Consider the following 16612-nt stretch of genomic DNA (forward strand, 5'->3'; position numbering starts at 1 on the left):
TTAGATAAATATATATGTTCTACAAGAGTTAGTTTTCTGCCATAATTTCTGTTTGGATGCTACATTTAGGAAGATTTAACATAGTAGACATATTTTGTAACATACCAAAATATCTCTACCATTCTAACTCTAGTGAATACTTCTCTCGTAAGTAGATTATTTAACCATGTGCAGACAATTCGTTTGGGACCTTAACATTGATGGGGCCTGGATCTTTGCAAGCAATCTTCAAAGCATATCTCCAGCTTCCTACTAATGTATCTTGTTATGTTATGTGTATCTGTAAAGCACACTATCATCAGCGAGGGTATCCTGGCGCTGTCTATACCGGTGAATGCTTCATCTCCTGCCTTCACCTTTGACCTGAGACTGGCAATAGGTTAGTTATCAAGGCAGACATATTGAAATTATAGTGCCAAATTTGTGAAAGTGATTAATTTGAATTGCTAATTTTACTGACATGCACAAAAACACAGCACTTCCTATTTTAAAGAACGTATATTGCATTTGTGCTGCAGCTTCATCTTCACTTAGAATTATTCATGAGACATTATTGTGGTATTTCAGGAACAGTGTTCGTTTAGTTGGGATTGGGGTCCTTCTTTTCCAAGTCAAGGCATTTGGAAGGATATTCGAATTGAAGCGTATAATGGTCTTCGCTTGGATTACCTTACCTTCACTCCTTATTATCGTAAGTCTGGATGCTGCTCTCTTTTATTATTTTTGAAGTGGGTTTTGAATGTTACTATAAATAATGTGCATTTTAATACACAGACATTTGTAAAAATGAGTAGCTGTAAAGTAGTTCAGACTAGTCCCATTAAATAGAGGCTTTGATATTTGTTTGTTGTTTGTGTAAGTCACAGTTCCAGGTGGCTGTTTGTTGTATTAGTATGCTTGTCCTAATTTTTACTATTTTATTTTAGATTATATTATAAGTACAAAATCTGTTCTTCACATTTCTCTCTGAATCATTATAAAAACATCTAGAAGAAAAGCTAGTGGTGCCCTTCTACATAACAAACACAAGGAGATGATGAACAGAGCGCTGAAACCTTTCAGACACTCACCCCCAGTCACAGATCTGGCTTGAATCCATCATCGTTCTTTAGCTCCCTTTGCCACCCCAGTTCAGACCCTGGCATACCTCATGGGAACTGTTCAGACCAAACTGCCAAGCCAGGTCTTCCCTCGATCGGAAACAAGCATCCTGGTACAGTTTTCGGGGTAACACCCCTCATCAGCCAGGCTAGCTTGAATCCAGTGGCAAAGTGAGCAAGAGACCCACGTCTGGGTATACCTTGCCAACTTAGGGCAAACACAAGGAGATGATGGACGGAGCGCTGGAACTTTTCAGACACTCACCCCCTGTCACAGATCTGGGTTGAATCCATCATCATTCTTTAGCTCACTTTGCCACCCCAGTTCAGACCCAGCTATATGGAAATCAGTCTTGACCCTGTGCCTCATGGGCAAAGTCAAGACCGAACTGCCAAGCCAGGTCTTCCCTGGACCGGAAACGAGCATCTTGGGACCGGGTTCAGGGTAATACCCCTCATCAGCCAGGCTTGCTTAAATCCATTGGCAAAGTGTTTGTTTTGTTCGCCCTCATTTGGCCGGGTATGCCCAGACGTGGGTCCTTTGCTCACTTTGCCACTGGATTCAAGCTAGCCTGGCTGATTAGGGGTGTTACCCTGAAACTGGTCCCTAGATGCTTGTTTCCGGTCAAGGGAAGACCTGGCTTAGCAGATCGGGCTGGACTGTTCCCATGAGGCACAGGGTCAAGACAAATTTGGATATAGCTGTGTCTGAACTGGGGTGGCAAAATGAGCTAAAGACCGATGATGGATTCAACACAGATCTGTGACTGGGGTGAGTGTCTGAAAAGTTTACACCTCACATATAACATCACTGATGACATGTTCTATGATGTCATTTATGACATCACTGATGACATCTCAGGTAGGTGTGAATACATCGCAGTCCAATCCTTGACCTCTCTGCAGAGCGCACAGGGCAGGGCATTAGTAACATATTCCAGTTGTAATTGTGATTTAGTGCAAATTGTGATTTAGTGCAAATGTGTGGGAGAGGGCTTCCATTATGAAGGTACAGTTTTCAAAATAATGACAAGGTGAAAGTAAAAGAAAATGCAGTGTTCGTTTGCTCACTACTTAAAAGTTATCCCTAACTTTTAAGCTTCACCACTTTCAAAAGTCAAAAGTCGCCACTGTCAATAGGACGTCATATGCAGTGGCATCGGGGCCCAAGGGAGTCCATTTATCTACTTGTATTTTGACCAAGGCACCTTTTCTATGTCACTGCTTGCAGCCGCGTTCTGTAGACAAAATTAATGAACACATATAACTTTTTCTTTTCGCCGTGTAAAAAGCTGATGCAGGCTTGCAACAAAGTAGCGATTGTAACAAACAACCTGCTTCCGATTGTCGCTTATGTACAAGCAATTTTCCAAACTTACTATGTCGTAAATGGCCTCCTAAATAGTACAGAAATTGTCAACAATGGAAGTACGAATGTCTGAATGCAAGGTTGCACACCTCAGTGTGCATGATGAAAGGTATAATGCACATATCACAATAAGAAATTACGATGAAAGGGCAGTCAGAAACCCCCAAGTAGCAATTGAGTTCACCCTGGATGCATGCCGTGTACTTGAATTTTAATATTCAACCGAATTTACAACATTTGTTTTTCTACTTAGTGTCAAGTGCTCAGCAGTGGGGTCTGCAGATAGTGCCTTACTTCGATGTTGTCAGCTTGAATCCAGTGGCAGGAAGTGCGATTGTCCGGATTCCCAAACTGGATATTCTGCAGACATTCACCATCGAACTGCAGCCAGGAGAGAGCAGCATTAATTTATTCACCAACATTAATCAGGTGAGGGGTATGGATGTATGAAAAACACACCTTGCTCTAGAATGAAGGTATACAAGGTGTCTGCCTAGCACAACTCCAGCAGCCCTGCTAGATGAAATTTGGGGGACAGATATGCCCCAATACCAGGGTTGGGAATTAAACGGCGTGTTGTCAAGGACAGAACTTGCATTGGCTTAGGAAAGCAAAAAAGAATTATTAAGGACAAGAAATGTTGCTTACGTTTCACTCCTTACTTTGGATCGCGACTTACAGTCTTATGCGTTTCATCCTGTTTAGTTTCTTGTCCTCGGATGACTCTGGCACTACCAACAAACCTATCAATTGCATCCTGTTCAGTGAAGGACCACAAATTATCCTATGCGACACAAGGTGTCCTCCCCTAGCAGCACTTTCTTCTGCAGCTCAGGTTTCAAGAGGGGTAGTTCAGTGGTCCTGGATCAGTTACTGTACCCCAAAACCAGTCACTAACTATCTTAAAGAGATCTAGGGGCCCAACCTGAGCATCATCTTGTGAACAAAGGAAGCTGGCCCCTGGTTCTGAGTTCAGAGCGATCGGCTTGACTGGCTCTTTTGTGATGCTCCCACACCTACAGCCTGTAATATTTGCTGCCTGTATCAGATGCCTTGTAAATCCTTCCAAATTGTAACTGGTAGTTCCTTGGGATTGGTCTGAACTTAATAAAAATGAAATGGTTGTCTCTTCTAGAGAGGTTTGTCTTTACAAGAATCCCGGTTCCCAGGGCTTCTCGCACTTGCGTTGTTTTGCCAGGTCAAGCTTAAAGTGTGAGAGGTGATGTCACGCTGAGTGACACCTGCACGTGTTGCATCATGGTGTGCTCCTTACCCTCTTGCAATATGCTGGCTTCAATGTGGACAGTTGCTTCAGGCAGACTCTGATGCTGAATGTTGCTGCAATCAAGTGGGTCCTTTTCTCCAATAAAATACTTCTACAATATTTATTCTTTGAGAAGACTTTTGTGGGAAGAAAGGAAACAAGACCTGAGAAGGAACTTAATTCTTCACTCAAGATACTACACAATCCTTGAAGCCCCATTTGTTTTAAGTCACCTCCTCTTCTTTGCTGCTCACAAGATGTGTGTACAGGCTTTAGAGCGGACGTTATGCCTTTATTTATTTTTCTTTTATTTATAAGCCAAAGGAGTTAGGTCCTTTTTGGACGTGGACAAGGCTGGACCATATATAAATGCAAAAAACACACAAATGGCTAGACCACTCTTTTTAAAAAAAAACAAGAACAATTAATGAGGGTCAAGAATACTCTTTATTGAATTCTGACCATGTACTTATATTTTATACCTTTGACTTCTTTTTTTACTTTCAAAGTTTTTTTACATATATATTCATTAGCAAAGCTAGGACAAACTGTACATATATTTACAATACTATACAAACCAATTTATAAACAAAACATGTCACAATGTATCTACACAAACTCAAAAAAAATCATCACAACAAAAAACACATTAAATTGATGTGTACTTAATCTCAATAAATGAGAGACATAATCAAAAGGAGGAAACGAAAGGCAGGAAGGAAGGAGAGCGTAAGGAATAGAGTCAAATTAATGATACTCTTTCATGGTAAAGCTAACAAATAGTTCTTGTGAGTAAATTATTCCTTCAAATGTGCCTCCGCTGTGTGTCTGTGCCTCCAAGAATGCCGACGCGTTTCGATTACAGGAAACCAGTTCCTGGAATCACATCAGGGCCTTTTTTTTTGTCTTTATGATGTGAACAACAAAACAATAAAGTTTTGTGTTTAAAAATCTCATTGTTTATCTCCATTACAGTGGCATGTGTTCCGTAAGAAGCCTATCTTCTAATGGGGTAGACCCCGGCAGCTCCTCACCGGGCTGGACTAGTGACTTCAGGGCATGACTAATCTGCAAATATCGGAATCGCTCCGTGTGCGACAGGTCATATTGTTCCCTAAGTTGTTCAAAGAAAAGGACGGCCCCACGCCTCCAAAGGTCTCCAACCGTAGAGATACCAATCAGGTCCCAGGTTTTAAAGCCCTTACTATTACATGAACGGCCCAGTCGCGTGACGACTAGAGCGGCGTCATTTGCGTAAGTGTGTCCTTGCATTTAAGGCGGGCCGAGGCCAAGTACCACACCCGCACCGTATGAGCCGTCGGGACGATCAAGACCGCAGCACTTTTTGAGTCATAAAGCGCCGCCGCCGCTACCAAGGTCGTACCTGTCCGCGTTGTATGCTGGCTCGGTCTGCGGAGCGTGCAGCCATTGATTTATAATCTTTTACTGGGCCGCCCAATAATATAGTTGAATGTCAGGGAGAGCTATACCTCCATCGAACCAACCCCTAACTAATTTATATCTAGAAATGCGTGCTGGCTTGTCCCCCCAAAGGAGACCGGAGACAAGTGTGTTTATGGACGTGAAATACTTAGGAGGCCCTAAGAATGGAGTGTTCTCAAGGAGATTAAGCAGTCGGGGCAAAGTCATCATTTTAAATAGCGCCGCTTTCCCCAGAAGGGTCAGTGGCAAGGTATGCCAATGTCTTACATCGGTACGAAAGCATTCAAGGGGGCACCAAATACCGCTGAAAGAAGGCCTCTTGGTTAGGCGTTACCCAGACCCCCAGATATTTAAAGGGTCCGTCAGTAACCACCAAATGACAGTCAGCCGGCAGCCGCAGTGGGTGTCCTTCAAGGACGAGCAAAACAGACTTGGACCAATTAATAGTGTGCCCTGAGGCCCGCCCGAAGATTTCACAGATGTTGAGGTGTACTATAATCGAACGTCTGGGCAAGGTCAAATAAAGGAGGATGTCATCAGCGTATAGTGATATGCGGTCCTCCCATGTCTCGGTCCAACTGAGTCCTCTAATCATGGGGTCCCACCGTATCCATGCTGCCAATGGCTCAAGGATCAGGGCGAAGAGCAGGGGCGACAGAGGGCATCCCTGTCGCGTGCCTCCTCCGAGTTGAAAATCCCTGGAAATATGGGTGTTCGCCACTACATGCGCTAGTGGTTCAGTGTAAAGTAGCTTCACCCATGCACAAAAATTTGGGCCTAAACCTAGGTGCCGGAGAACCACGAAAAGATAAGGCCATTCAACCATGTCAAAAGCCATGCGGGCGTCTAATGAAAGGATCACCGTAGGTTCCGAAAAGCTAGGTATCTGTGCCATCACCGCGTGGACTCGTCGGAGATTAAGAGCGGTATTTCTGTTCAGCATGAACCCGGATTGATCCGGGTGGATCAGCGTCTCTAAGTGTGGGGTCAACCGAGTAGCAATCATTTTGGCCAATATCTTCGCTTCCGCGTTCAATAGGGAGATTGGGCGGTAGGATGTGCACACGTCCGGGGGCTTGCCCGGCTTCGGGATGGCGATGATTGTAGCCATCCGCTGGTCTCGCTGTAATTTTCCCTTGCGTAAGCTATCCTTAAACATCTTCAGAAGGTGCGGAGCCGTCAAGTCAGATACTCTTTTGTAAAGTTCTATAGGGATCCCATTGGGACCCATGGCTTTGCCTGACTGCAAAGAATGAACCGCAGCAAGGACCTCGTCCTTTGTGAACTCAGACTCCAGGAGCGAGGCCTCGTCCTCCGACAAGGTAGGCATTTTTATATCCTTGATATAGGTTTGTGCTTCTTCTGTGGACATGCGGGAGGTGGCGGTATGCACCTTCTCATCGTACTCTGCCAGGGCATCTATGATGTCCGTAGGAGTGGTGACCAACACACCCTCTAGGGTGTGGAGTTGTGCTATCGTCCTCTGGGCCCTTTCCTTCCTATCTAACCAGGCCAGTAGCCGTCCTGCCTTATCCCCTATTTCATAAATAGTGTGCTGCGTACGATGGAGTCGTTGCGTATCATTGCTCGCTGATGTTCAGTAAACTCAGCCTGTTTGAGGCGCAGTTGTTGCGCTGCTTCCCCAGTAGGATCCTTCTCGTGTCGCGATTGTAACATGCCAGATCGGTTTCGATCGTCTGTATGTCCGCATTTGCTGCCCGCCTGTGACACGTTATTGAGGCTATCGCTTGTCCCCTCAATACTGTTTAATACGCCTCCCACAAGTCCTCCGGCGAGCAAACCGAATCCACATTTTCTTGGAAGTATTGCTCTGTAACTGTAATCAACTCTGTCCTGATTTGCGGGTTCTGTAAGTAGCGGGGGGAAATCGGGAAGATACGCCTCCTAGTTTTCAAATAGGAGGTATAGGTCATGGAGACCGGAGAGTGATCAGAAATGCCTCTTGGGCCTATCGGCGCCTCTGTCAGATGGGGTAAACTATCAGCGAAGAGGAAGAAATAATCAATGTGGGAGAGACTATTGTGGACCTCCGAGTAAAAAGTGTACGCACGGCTCCCGGGATGCTTGAACCTCCATCCATCCGTAAGGCCTAACGCATCTGTAAAACCAGCCAACCGGGACTTTCCCGCCCCTGGTGTTTTGCCGGGGTGTCGGCCCAGCTCATCATTCGTAACTGCGTTGAAATCGCCCCCTATGATTAGCTCCCCCTCGGGCAATGTCAACAAAAAAGCACTAAAAGGCGGGAAGCGCTACATTATGAAGGGCAACGATTCAAAAAGGGGGTGGTGATGAACAGAGTGTCTGAATTAAGCAGACCACTCTTACCCAGTCAAGAGATCAGGGCTTCATCCATCACCGTTATTTAGCTCACTGCATCACCCCAGTTCAGAACCTGGCTATATGCAAATTAGTCCGACCCAGTGCCTCATGGGAACAGGGCAGACCAAACTACCAAGCCAATTCTTCACCGGAAAGGAGACAAACTTCCGAGGACCGGTTTCTGGCATTTCAGCCGTCGTCGGCCCGGCTTGCTTGAATCCTGGTGGTGCAGTGAGCAAGGGACTCATGTCTGAGTATACCCTGCCACACTTGTGGTGGCCAAAAACGATTCAAAAAGGGGGTGGTGATGAACAGAGTGTCTTAATTAAGCAGACCACTCTTACCCAGTCAAGAGATCAGGGCTTGATCCATCACCGTTATTTAGCTCACTGCATTACCCCAGTTCAGAACCTGGCTATATGCAAATTAGTCCGACCCAGTGCCTCATGGGAACAGGGCAGACCAAACTACCAAGCCAATTCTTCACCGGAAAGGAGACAAGCTTCCGGGGACCAGTTTCTGGCATTTCAGCCGCCGTCGGCCCGGCTTGCTTGAATCCTGGTGGTGCAGTGAGCAATGGACTCATATCTGAGTATACCCTGCCACACTTGTGGTGGCCAAAAACGATTCAAAAAGGGGGTGGCGATGAACAGAGTGTCTGAATTAAAAAACGGTGATGGATCAAGCCCTGATCTTTGTACTGGGTAAGAGTGGTCTGCTTAATTCAGACACTCTGCTCATCACCACCCCCTTTTCTGAAACATTATGTTATGTTATGTTATGTTAATTTCGATTTATATAGCGCCAAATCACCGACAGGTCTCTTAGCGCTTGCTTTGGGAACCCGTCCTGGCTTTCCCTGCGAGATAACCCCTACTGGGCATCCCCAAGGTGGAGACCAGGCATCCCATCGCGGTGGGCCGTAGTGGAGATTAAGCAAGTTATTGCCCAGAGTTGCAGAGTGTGAACCCATGATTAGAGTAGGCACTGAGGCGAGAATTATCGAGTCCATGGACATTTTTGAGCTCAAGACCCTGCCGCGTCTGGAATTGAACCCTGGTCCCGGGTCTGACCTCTGCATCAGGGTCTGCCTCCTCTAACCAGTGAGCCACACTTCTCCACTATGAAGGGCAGGCGGAATATATACTGTTACTACATTGAATCTCCTCCCCTCCCACAGACAGGAGATAGTAGCAAACTGACCCTGTGCATCCTTCCAGACCTGCTGAACAATTAAAAGGAAGCGCTTGCGCACCAATATTTCCACCCGTCTGGAGCCAGATGAGAACTCAGAGTGCACAACCATTGTGTACCCCCAGCGGTCCATAGCTTTACAGGTTGTTCCCACGAGATGCGTCTCCTGGAGCAGCACCAGTGCCGGCGCTGCACTGCATACATACTGTAATACTAATCCCGTTTAATCTTATCCCCCAACCAATCAATCAATCAAAGACATTTATAGAGCGCACTACTTACCCGGAAGGTCTCAAGGCGATTGGGGGGGGGGGGGAGGGTGCTGCTACTGCTCGAACAGCCAGGTCTTGAGCTTCTTCCTGAAGGAGAGGTGGTCTTGGGTCAGGCGCAGGTCGGGAGGGAGGGAGTTCCAGGTCTTGGCGGCCAGGTAGGAGAAGGACCTTCCTCCTGTTGTCGTTCTTCGGATGCGGGGGACGGCGGCGAGGGCGTGACTGGTAGATCGGAGATGGCGTTTGGGAGCGTAGAAGTTGATGCGGTTGTTGAGGTAGCTCGGGCCTTGATCGTGTAGGGCTTTGTGTGCGTGGGTGAGGAGACTGAAGGTGATTCTTTTGTTGACGGGGAGCCAATGCAGGTCTCTCAGATGTCCGGAGATATGTCTGTGTCGTGGGATGTCGAGGATGAGTCTGGCTGAGGTGTTCTGGATCCGCTGGAGTCTCTTCTGGAGCTTGGCGGTGGTTCCGGCGTACAGGGCGTTGCCGTAGTCCAGTCGGCTGGTGACGAGGGCCTGGGTGACCGTCTTCCTGGTCTCGGTGGGGATCCACCGGAAGATCTTCCGTAGCATGCGCAGGATGTTGAAGCACGACGAGGAGACGGCGTTGACTTGTCTGGTCATGGAGAGGGAGGAGTCCAGGATGAAGCCCAGGTTGCGTGCGTGGTCTGTCGGTTTGGGTGCGGTGCCCAGGGCGGAGGGCCACCAGGAGTCGTCCCAGGCGGAGGGCGAGGAGCCCAGGATGAGGACTTCCGTCTTGTCTGAGTTCAGTTTCAGGCGGCTGGTTGTCATCCACTCGGCTACGTCTTTCATCCCTTCGTGAAGGTTGGCTCTGGCGGCGGCGGGGTCGTTGGTCAGGGAGAGGATCAGCTGGGTGTCGTCAGCGTAGGAGATGATGTTGAGGTTGTGTTGGCGTGCGATGGCCGCGATGGGGCTCATGTAGACGTGTTCTTCCGTCGAGGAAGGAGATGATCCATTCCAGTGCCTTCTCCTGGATTCCGACGTTGCTGAGGCGCTGCACTAGGGTGCGGTGGCAGACAGTGTTGAATGCCGCGGAGAGGTCTAGGAGGATGAGGGCCGCTGTTTCTCCGTTGTCCATCAGGGCTCGGATGTCATCGGTGGCAGCGATGAGGGCGGTCTCGGTGCTGTGGTTGGCTCGGAAGCCAGACTGTGAGGGGTCAAGGGATCCATTCGTCTCGAGGAAGGCGGCCAGCTGTTTGTTGACGGTCTTCTCGATGACTTTGGCTGGAAACGGGAGGTGCGAGATGGGGCGGTAATTCTTGAGTTCGGTGGGGTCCGCTGTTGGTTTCTTTAGTATAGCGCTGAGTTCGGCGTGCTTCCAGCTCTCCGGGAAGGTGGCGGTGTCGAAGGAGGTGTTGATGATGTCCCGCAGGTGGGGTGCGATGACAGCGTCGGCCTTGTTGAAGACGTGGTGAGGGCAGGGGTCGGTCGGAGATCCGGAGTGGATGGAGTTCATCATGCGGACGGTGTCTTCGGTGCTGATCGGAGTCCAGGCGCGGAGGGTGGTTGTGGGGGGCGGTGGTTCGGTCGTGACGTGCGTCGGTTGAGTGCTGAAGCTGTTGTGTATGTCCGCGATCTTGTTGTGGAAGTAGGAGGCGAGGGAGTTGCAGAGGTCTTGCGATGGGGTGATGTCGTTGTTTCCGGCGTTGGGGTTGGAGAGCTCTTTCACGATGTTGAAGAGTTCCTTGCAGTTGTGTGCGTTGTTGTCCAGCTGGTCCTTGAATGCAGTTTTCTTGGTGGCGCGGATCAGTTGGTGGTGCTTCCGGTTGGCGAGCTTGAGGGTGGTCATGTTGTCCGGTGTTGGTTCCCTTCTCCAGGCTTTCTCGAGGGCTCGGCAGTTCTTCTTGGAGCTCTTGAGTTTGTCGGTGAACCATGGAGCCTTCTTGCTGCCGGGTCTGCTGGGCGGGGTCCTCAGTGGGGCGAGTTCGTCCGCGCAGTTGCTGATCCACTTCGTGAGGTTGTCGGCGGCCTGGCTGGGGTTCGCTGAGCTGGCGGGAGGGTGCTGACTCAGGGAAGCGGCGAGCTGGTCGGCTGTGATCTTGTTCCAGCTTCTTCGAGCAACCTGTTGCTGGTGGTGGTGGATTGTCGTTCTTCTGAAGGTGAAGTGGACGCAGCTGTGGTCCGTCCAGTGGAGTCCAGTGGCGTGGCTGAAGGCGATGTCTTTGCTGGATGAGAAGACGGCGTAGAGTGTGTGTCCGGCGAGGTGGGTGGGGGTGGACACCAGCTGCTTGAGTCCGAGGTTGGCGAGGTTGTCGAGCAGGGTGGTGGTGTTGCGGTCGTTATTGTTCTCCAGGTGGAAGTTGATGTCCCCCAGGAGGATGTAGTCAGCGGAGGGGAGGGCATGCGGGCTGACGAAGTCGGCGATGTCCTCGCTGAATTGTGTGCGTGGTCCCGGGGGTCGGTAGATCAGGGTGCCTCTGAGGGTGGTCTTCGGATCGGTGCGGATCTGGAAGTGTAGGTGTTCGGCGGTAGTCAGGGTGTCGTCGGTGTTGGTCGTGATGTGGATGGTGTCCCTGTGGATGATGGCGATGCCTCCTCCAGTCTGGATGTCGCGATCTCTCCGGGTGATCTTGTATCCCTCTGGGATGGCGATGGCGATGTCGGGCGCTGAGGAGTCGTTCATCCAGGTTTCCGTGAGGAAGGCAACGTCAGGAGCTGTGGTGTCGAGGAGGTTCCAGAGTTCGATGGCGTGTTTGTGGACGGAGCGGGTGTTGAGCAGGATGCACTTGAGGTGGTTGCTGCTGGTGTTCGGCTTGGCGGGTGCTGGTGCGGGGCAGGTCCGGATGCAGGTGAACTTGCAGGCGTGGCAGCTGAAGGGTCCGTGGGTGCGTCTCGGGGTGGCTCGGTAGCATCCCGGGACTCGGCCGGTGTTGAGCGCGTTGAGGGTGGCGGCGGTGTACGTCCGGCGGGTGGGCTGGGGTCCTCGGGGGCCAGGGGTTGGAGCGCTGGGCGCGGTCCAGGCGCGGACGGGCGCAGACGGGCTTACCTTTGGCGCACCTTCGGCGCGCCCGCTGCGTGCGCCCGCTGCGCGTGCACGCTGCGCGTTGGCCACTCTGCCATATGAGGAGAGTGGGGGGGGGGCGGAGCGAGGGAGGGGCCGCTGGGAGGGGGAGCGGGGTGGCGAATGGGGATGGCGAGCGAGGGAAGGGGGCGGGGCCGCAGGGGGCAGCGGCGAGGAGGTGGCGGGAAACGCGGCCGGGGCTGGGCGAGGAGGGGGGAGCACAGGGGGCTAGGGAAAAAACAGCGGGGAAAGAAAGCACAACGGCGGCGAAGCAAGCAGGTGGCAGGGGGCACAGGAGATCCGTGGAAAGCGGATCTGGCAGAGGGCACAGCTCAGGGCAGAGGCGGCACCAGAGGACGGGCTCACTCACGGGGAGTGTGCTCGGGGGGTGACCTGCCCGGAGGGACAGAGGAGATTCCAAGTAAGTAAGGTCATAGGAGATACTGGGGCCAGCAGTGGGGCGCTAACCTCTGTCGCAGTGCCTGTTCATTCCGAGTCTTCCATTACAATCAAGGCATCCCTGTGGACCCGCCTCTGAGGCATACATCGTAACAGGTAAAAAGTCAAAGCGTTGCCCAAAACCAAAACTAAAACCAAAACTCAACAAACCTCCCCCCAACTCCCGTCCCATTTTGCTGCTGCTGCCACATTTTTTGCATTATCATAGCAAACAATAGCACCACCCCTCCTTTCCTTGTGAGCCTCCCTCCCTCTCCCCTCCACCCCCACCCTGCTCCCCTGCCTGTGGACCTCAAACTGCCCACCCCCCAACATGGCAGAGTGCTTGTACTCCCCGAACCTTTGCTAATCGCGCAGGGGTAAGCGAGCCCCCCAACCCGGGCAATCTATAGTGTCAACTATAAAACACAGCCTTCAATCTGGAACATAGCCCTTAAGCAAATATCATGACATATCTAGGCAGTCGCAAATCCAACATGTTACAAACTCAAAATCCTCTAACCCAGGTACCTTCATATAGTCACTCCCCCGCTGGACCGCCCCCCCCCCCCCCAATCACACTCCCTCGCCCAGTGCCTGCAGGCGGCACCATGAACCGGCCCAACAAGAGGCCGCAAGTTCACTCATTCCTGTTCATTCAGGCCACTTGCTTCCATCTCGGCTTCCTGCGCCAGGGCAGCAGGCCCACCATCATTCCTCCGGTCTCTTATGTTGCGGCGGGAGCCATTCGTGTCGCCGACTCTTGTCCACACCTCCAGCTACTCCCAGACCATCTCAGGTTAGTCAAAAACCATGGTTTACCGTCCCTTTCAACTTTAATTTGGCCGGGTAAAGCATTGCATATTTGACCTCTCAGCTGCGGAGTTCCTGCTTGACTGCTTGGAAGCTGCGTCTCTGTGCCTGGACCCTTGCGGTGAAGTCCGGGAAAAAGGAAACCTCATAGTTGTCAATCTTCAACGGGGCCCGCTCTGGAGGCCTGCAAAATATTGTCCCTGTCCCGGAAGTTAAAGACTCTAGCAATCAGGGGTCGTGGTGGAGCCCCAGGCTTGGGCCGCCCGCCCGGCACCCTATGTGCTCGCTCAATGGAAAAATAAGCGGAGAGCGCCTTAGGCTTTAGATGTTTCGTGACCAGCTCTTCCACATAGAGGTCCGCGGGAGGCCCTTCCGTTTTTTCCCGAATACCTAGGATTCGTACGTTATTCCGGCGGGCCCTCCCTTCATAGTCGTCCAGTTGTTGTGCCATTCGAGTTTGTTGCCTTTCCATGTCGGACACTTGACGTTGTAGTTCAGAAGTATCTTCCTGTAGTGCCGCGGTCACCACCTTGAGTTCCCTCACCTTCTCATTCATCTGTTTAAAGTCCGCACGGAGCAGGGAAACTTCCATTGTGACTGAGTCCATTGAAGTACGCATTCCCCCTATGGCCGCCAGGATGTCATGCAGCTTAGGTTCCTTAGCCGGGGTAGGCGATGACTCTGCGCCATCTTTGTCCGTTCTTGGTGAGGCGCCCTTATCTCCACTTTTGGTCCAGGCAAATTTGGAAAGTTGTGCCTGAGGGTTGCTCCTTGAACCTCTGCCCCCCGTCGCCATTTTCTTCGTCGGCATGAGAGTCGTGCCTGGGATGTACTCAGCAACAGCAGGCCCGACTCCCCTGTATCCACCACTGGGTCCGACTGCCCTTCGGTGGGGCCACGAGCCACCCCACAGGTCTCCAGGGATCGTGTTGCCACGGTAAGTGCACCTCGGAGTCGGGCCGCACCCACCAGACGCAGTCGCTCAAAAAAGCAGTGTTTATTGCACAACAGACTGGCACCACAGTTCAGGCCGCAAATCCGCTCCCCGGTCCACTGATCAACACTCTGTCCCGGGCGCAGCAGAACGAGGAGGCGCCCACTGGCAAATATGCGATGGAAAAGCAGGCCAGAAACTTAGCCAGGTCCTTCTTAGTCGAGAGAGGGGAGAGATGGCAACCAGCGCCACAGTCAGTAATGTGCCTTCGGTCCCCACCTCAAGCAACAATGCAGCCACCAGATCAGCCGCAGCTAGCAGATGTGTGGCCCGGAGGCAGACATCACACCGTCGCTGTAGCGCTCCCTCCAAACACCCCAGAGACCTCCTGAGTACTCCTGCCCCCAAGGCGGGGTTCACAGGGAGGGAGTACCCGCACCTCAGCGTCGTTTCCAGTCGGCCAGGCCTCTCACATAAACGCCATCCGTCGGCAGGGGTGGGGGCCACAGGCTGCCCCACAACGTCAGATACCACACACCGCTTGGGCCTGAAGCCGGGCCTCAATTAGCCTCACAGTCCCGGGCGGGCACCCCGGACCCACCTTAATATCGGGAATCGGGGGAGGCCATTCTCCGGCGTTCCTCGTCGCGGCACCTCCGCATCCAAGAGGCCGAGCTGCAGGGAGTTAACAACTGGTGGGAGGAGGGTTCCCCCCGGGGACAGTCCAAGTCTGTGTTCGCTCAGCACCTCGAGGCCGCCATCTTGTGCACCACAGCTCCCGGGCCGACCGGGAGGGTGCTCACGGCTGCCGGAGGGGCAGCGGCCCCGCTAGCACCACATCTGAGCCACCACCAAGGCTCCAGGCATCGATATCGGGCACTGTAACTTGAAAGTGTCCTGATCCACAGGCTGTGTGAGGATAATGGGCCACAGGACGGGCGGAGCTCTCTCAAGCTGCGGCCATTTCCCTCAGCTGCTAGCCACGCCCTTGATTTCTTATTCTTGAGAAACAAAGTTGTCATGTTTATGCGGTTGTCAGAAACTAATCCCTTCTTGTGAATTCGAGAAAGTTTCTAGTCACCTCTGAGCTAGCTGGCCCTCACTATTAAGTTTAATATATTCGGTAGAGACCTTGCCGACTTCAGTCCTACGTCTAAACTACAGTATATATTATTCCAATGCGCAGAGCCTATTGGGAATATAGGAACTACACTACATGGCGCCCAACGTTTGGTAAGGCGATAATTTAACGCTAGATACTAGAGTTACTCAGTCGTGCTTTTCACACAGACCCCCTTTTCCAGTAAAATACTCCAATAGACTTCTGGAGTGGGTAAAAGGTTAACATCCGTCAGAACTAAGTAGGACAAGAATCCTATGTATTAGTTTTTTGGTTTATTCAACGTTGAGGATACAGTGTTCCAAAATATTGTGATCTTAATCTTTGTTTCCTTGAAACTTGTTCTGCAAACTTTCATTAAACAATGTCGAATAACGGCGACAACAACGCAACCGGTGGAGCTGCAGTAGATGCGAATCAACCGGGTATAGACGTTACAGGGTTTAATGAAAATGACGATGATGCTATAATCATCCTGGCAAATATAAGGAAAACCATAACTATAAAACCTATAGAAAATGGGGTATCATCGAGAGGTGGTAAAGTTATATTTGTGATAGAGGCACATGAATATCGGCAGAAAGAGGTATTCTATTCATGGATTACTTTTCGACAAGCAAATCCAGTAACACAGGAGTTCCACTACTACAAGCAGAGGAACCTCCAGCGGAATACGTTCCTTTTGAGGACGTTGAAATTCCACTAACTTACCAGGAGCATCAGCTCTGGTTTAATGGCGCCCTACAACATCAATATCACATTACCAGGCTCGGTCCACTAGGTAGACCAGGAGCTACATGGCCGGTACTAGGCAGCTATACACTACATCCTGACATAGAAAATATGACAGGTCAAGAACTGTTAGCTCAGCTGAAACAGTTAATTAAAATACATAGACAATTGGTTCAATATGTCATGCAGACTTTAACAGTCCAACCTCCTATAAGGATTCCCCAGCACACCCCTCATCAGGGGAACACAAATAAAATAACACCACAGACTATGCAATCAGTCATTGGTAAATTACCAGCAGAGAGTGAACAAATTCTGTTCTGGTTAGCTCAAAAAGTTACTCAAATAGAGGCAGTATTTCCTGATAGTACACCTCATGAGAAACACAGAATTCTGACAATCTGTTTACCAATGGGGATAGCACCACATGTGGAGGACTGTGACACTTGGGGTACAGTCTTTGCTTCAATCTACACAAAAACACATGGTGTACCGTCCATGGCGGTGATACCAGACGTTCTGAGGCAGATTCAAAATTAATGCAGTCCAGAACCGGCCTTGAATCTAGGTATGAA

At 50.7% G+C, this 16612-nt stretch overlaps 1 protein-coding gene across 1 annotated transcript in view; it reads left to right on the forward strand.

Moving 5' to 3' along the window:
- Window positions 1–16612, forward strand: part of MANBA (mannosidase beta) — a 399570-nt gene that overhangs the window by 213366 nt on the left and 169592 nt on the right. Inside the window, exons 5-6 of the mRNA XM_086961579.1 lie at window positions 568–691; window positions 2723–2898. Of these exons, the coding sequence (XP_086817705.1) occupies window positions 568–691; window positions 2723–2898 (300 nt within the window). The remainder of the gene's footprint in view (window positions 1–567; window positions 692–2722; window positions 2899–16612) is intronic.

Source organism: Lissotriton vulgaris, chromosome 3_1, assembly GCF_964263255.1.
Source record: "Lissotriton vulgaris chromosome 3_1, aLisVul1.2, whole genome shotgun sequence".
Lineage (NCBI taxonomy): Eukaryota > Metazoa > Chordata > Amphibia > Caudata > Salamandridae > Lissotriton > Lissotriton vulgaris.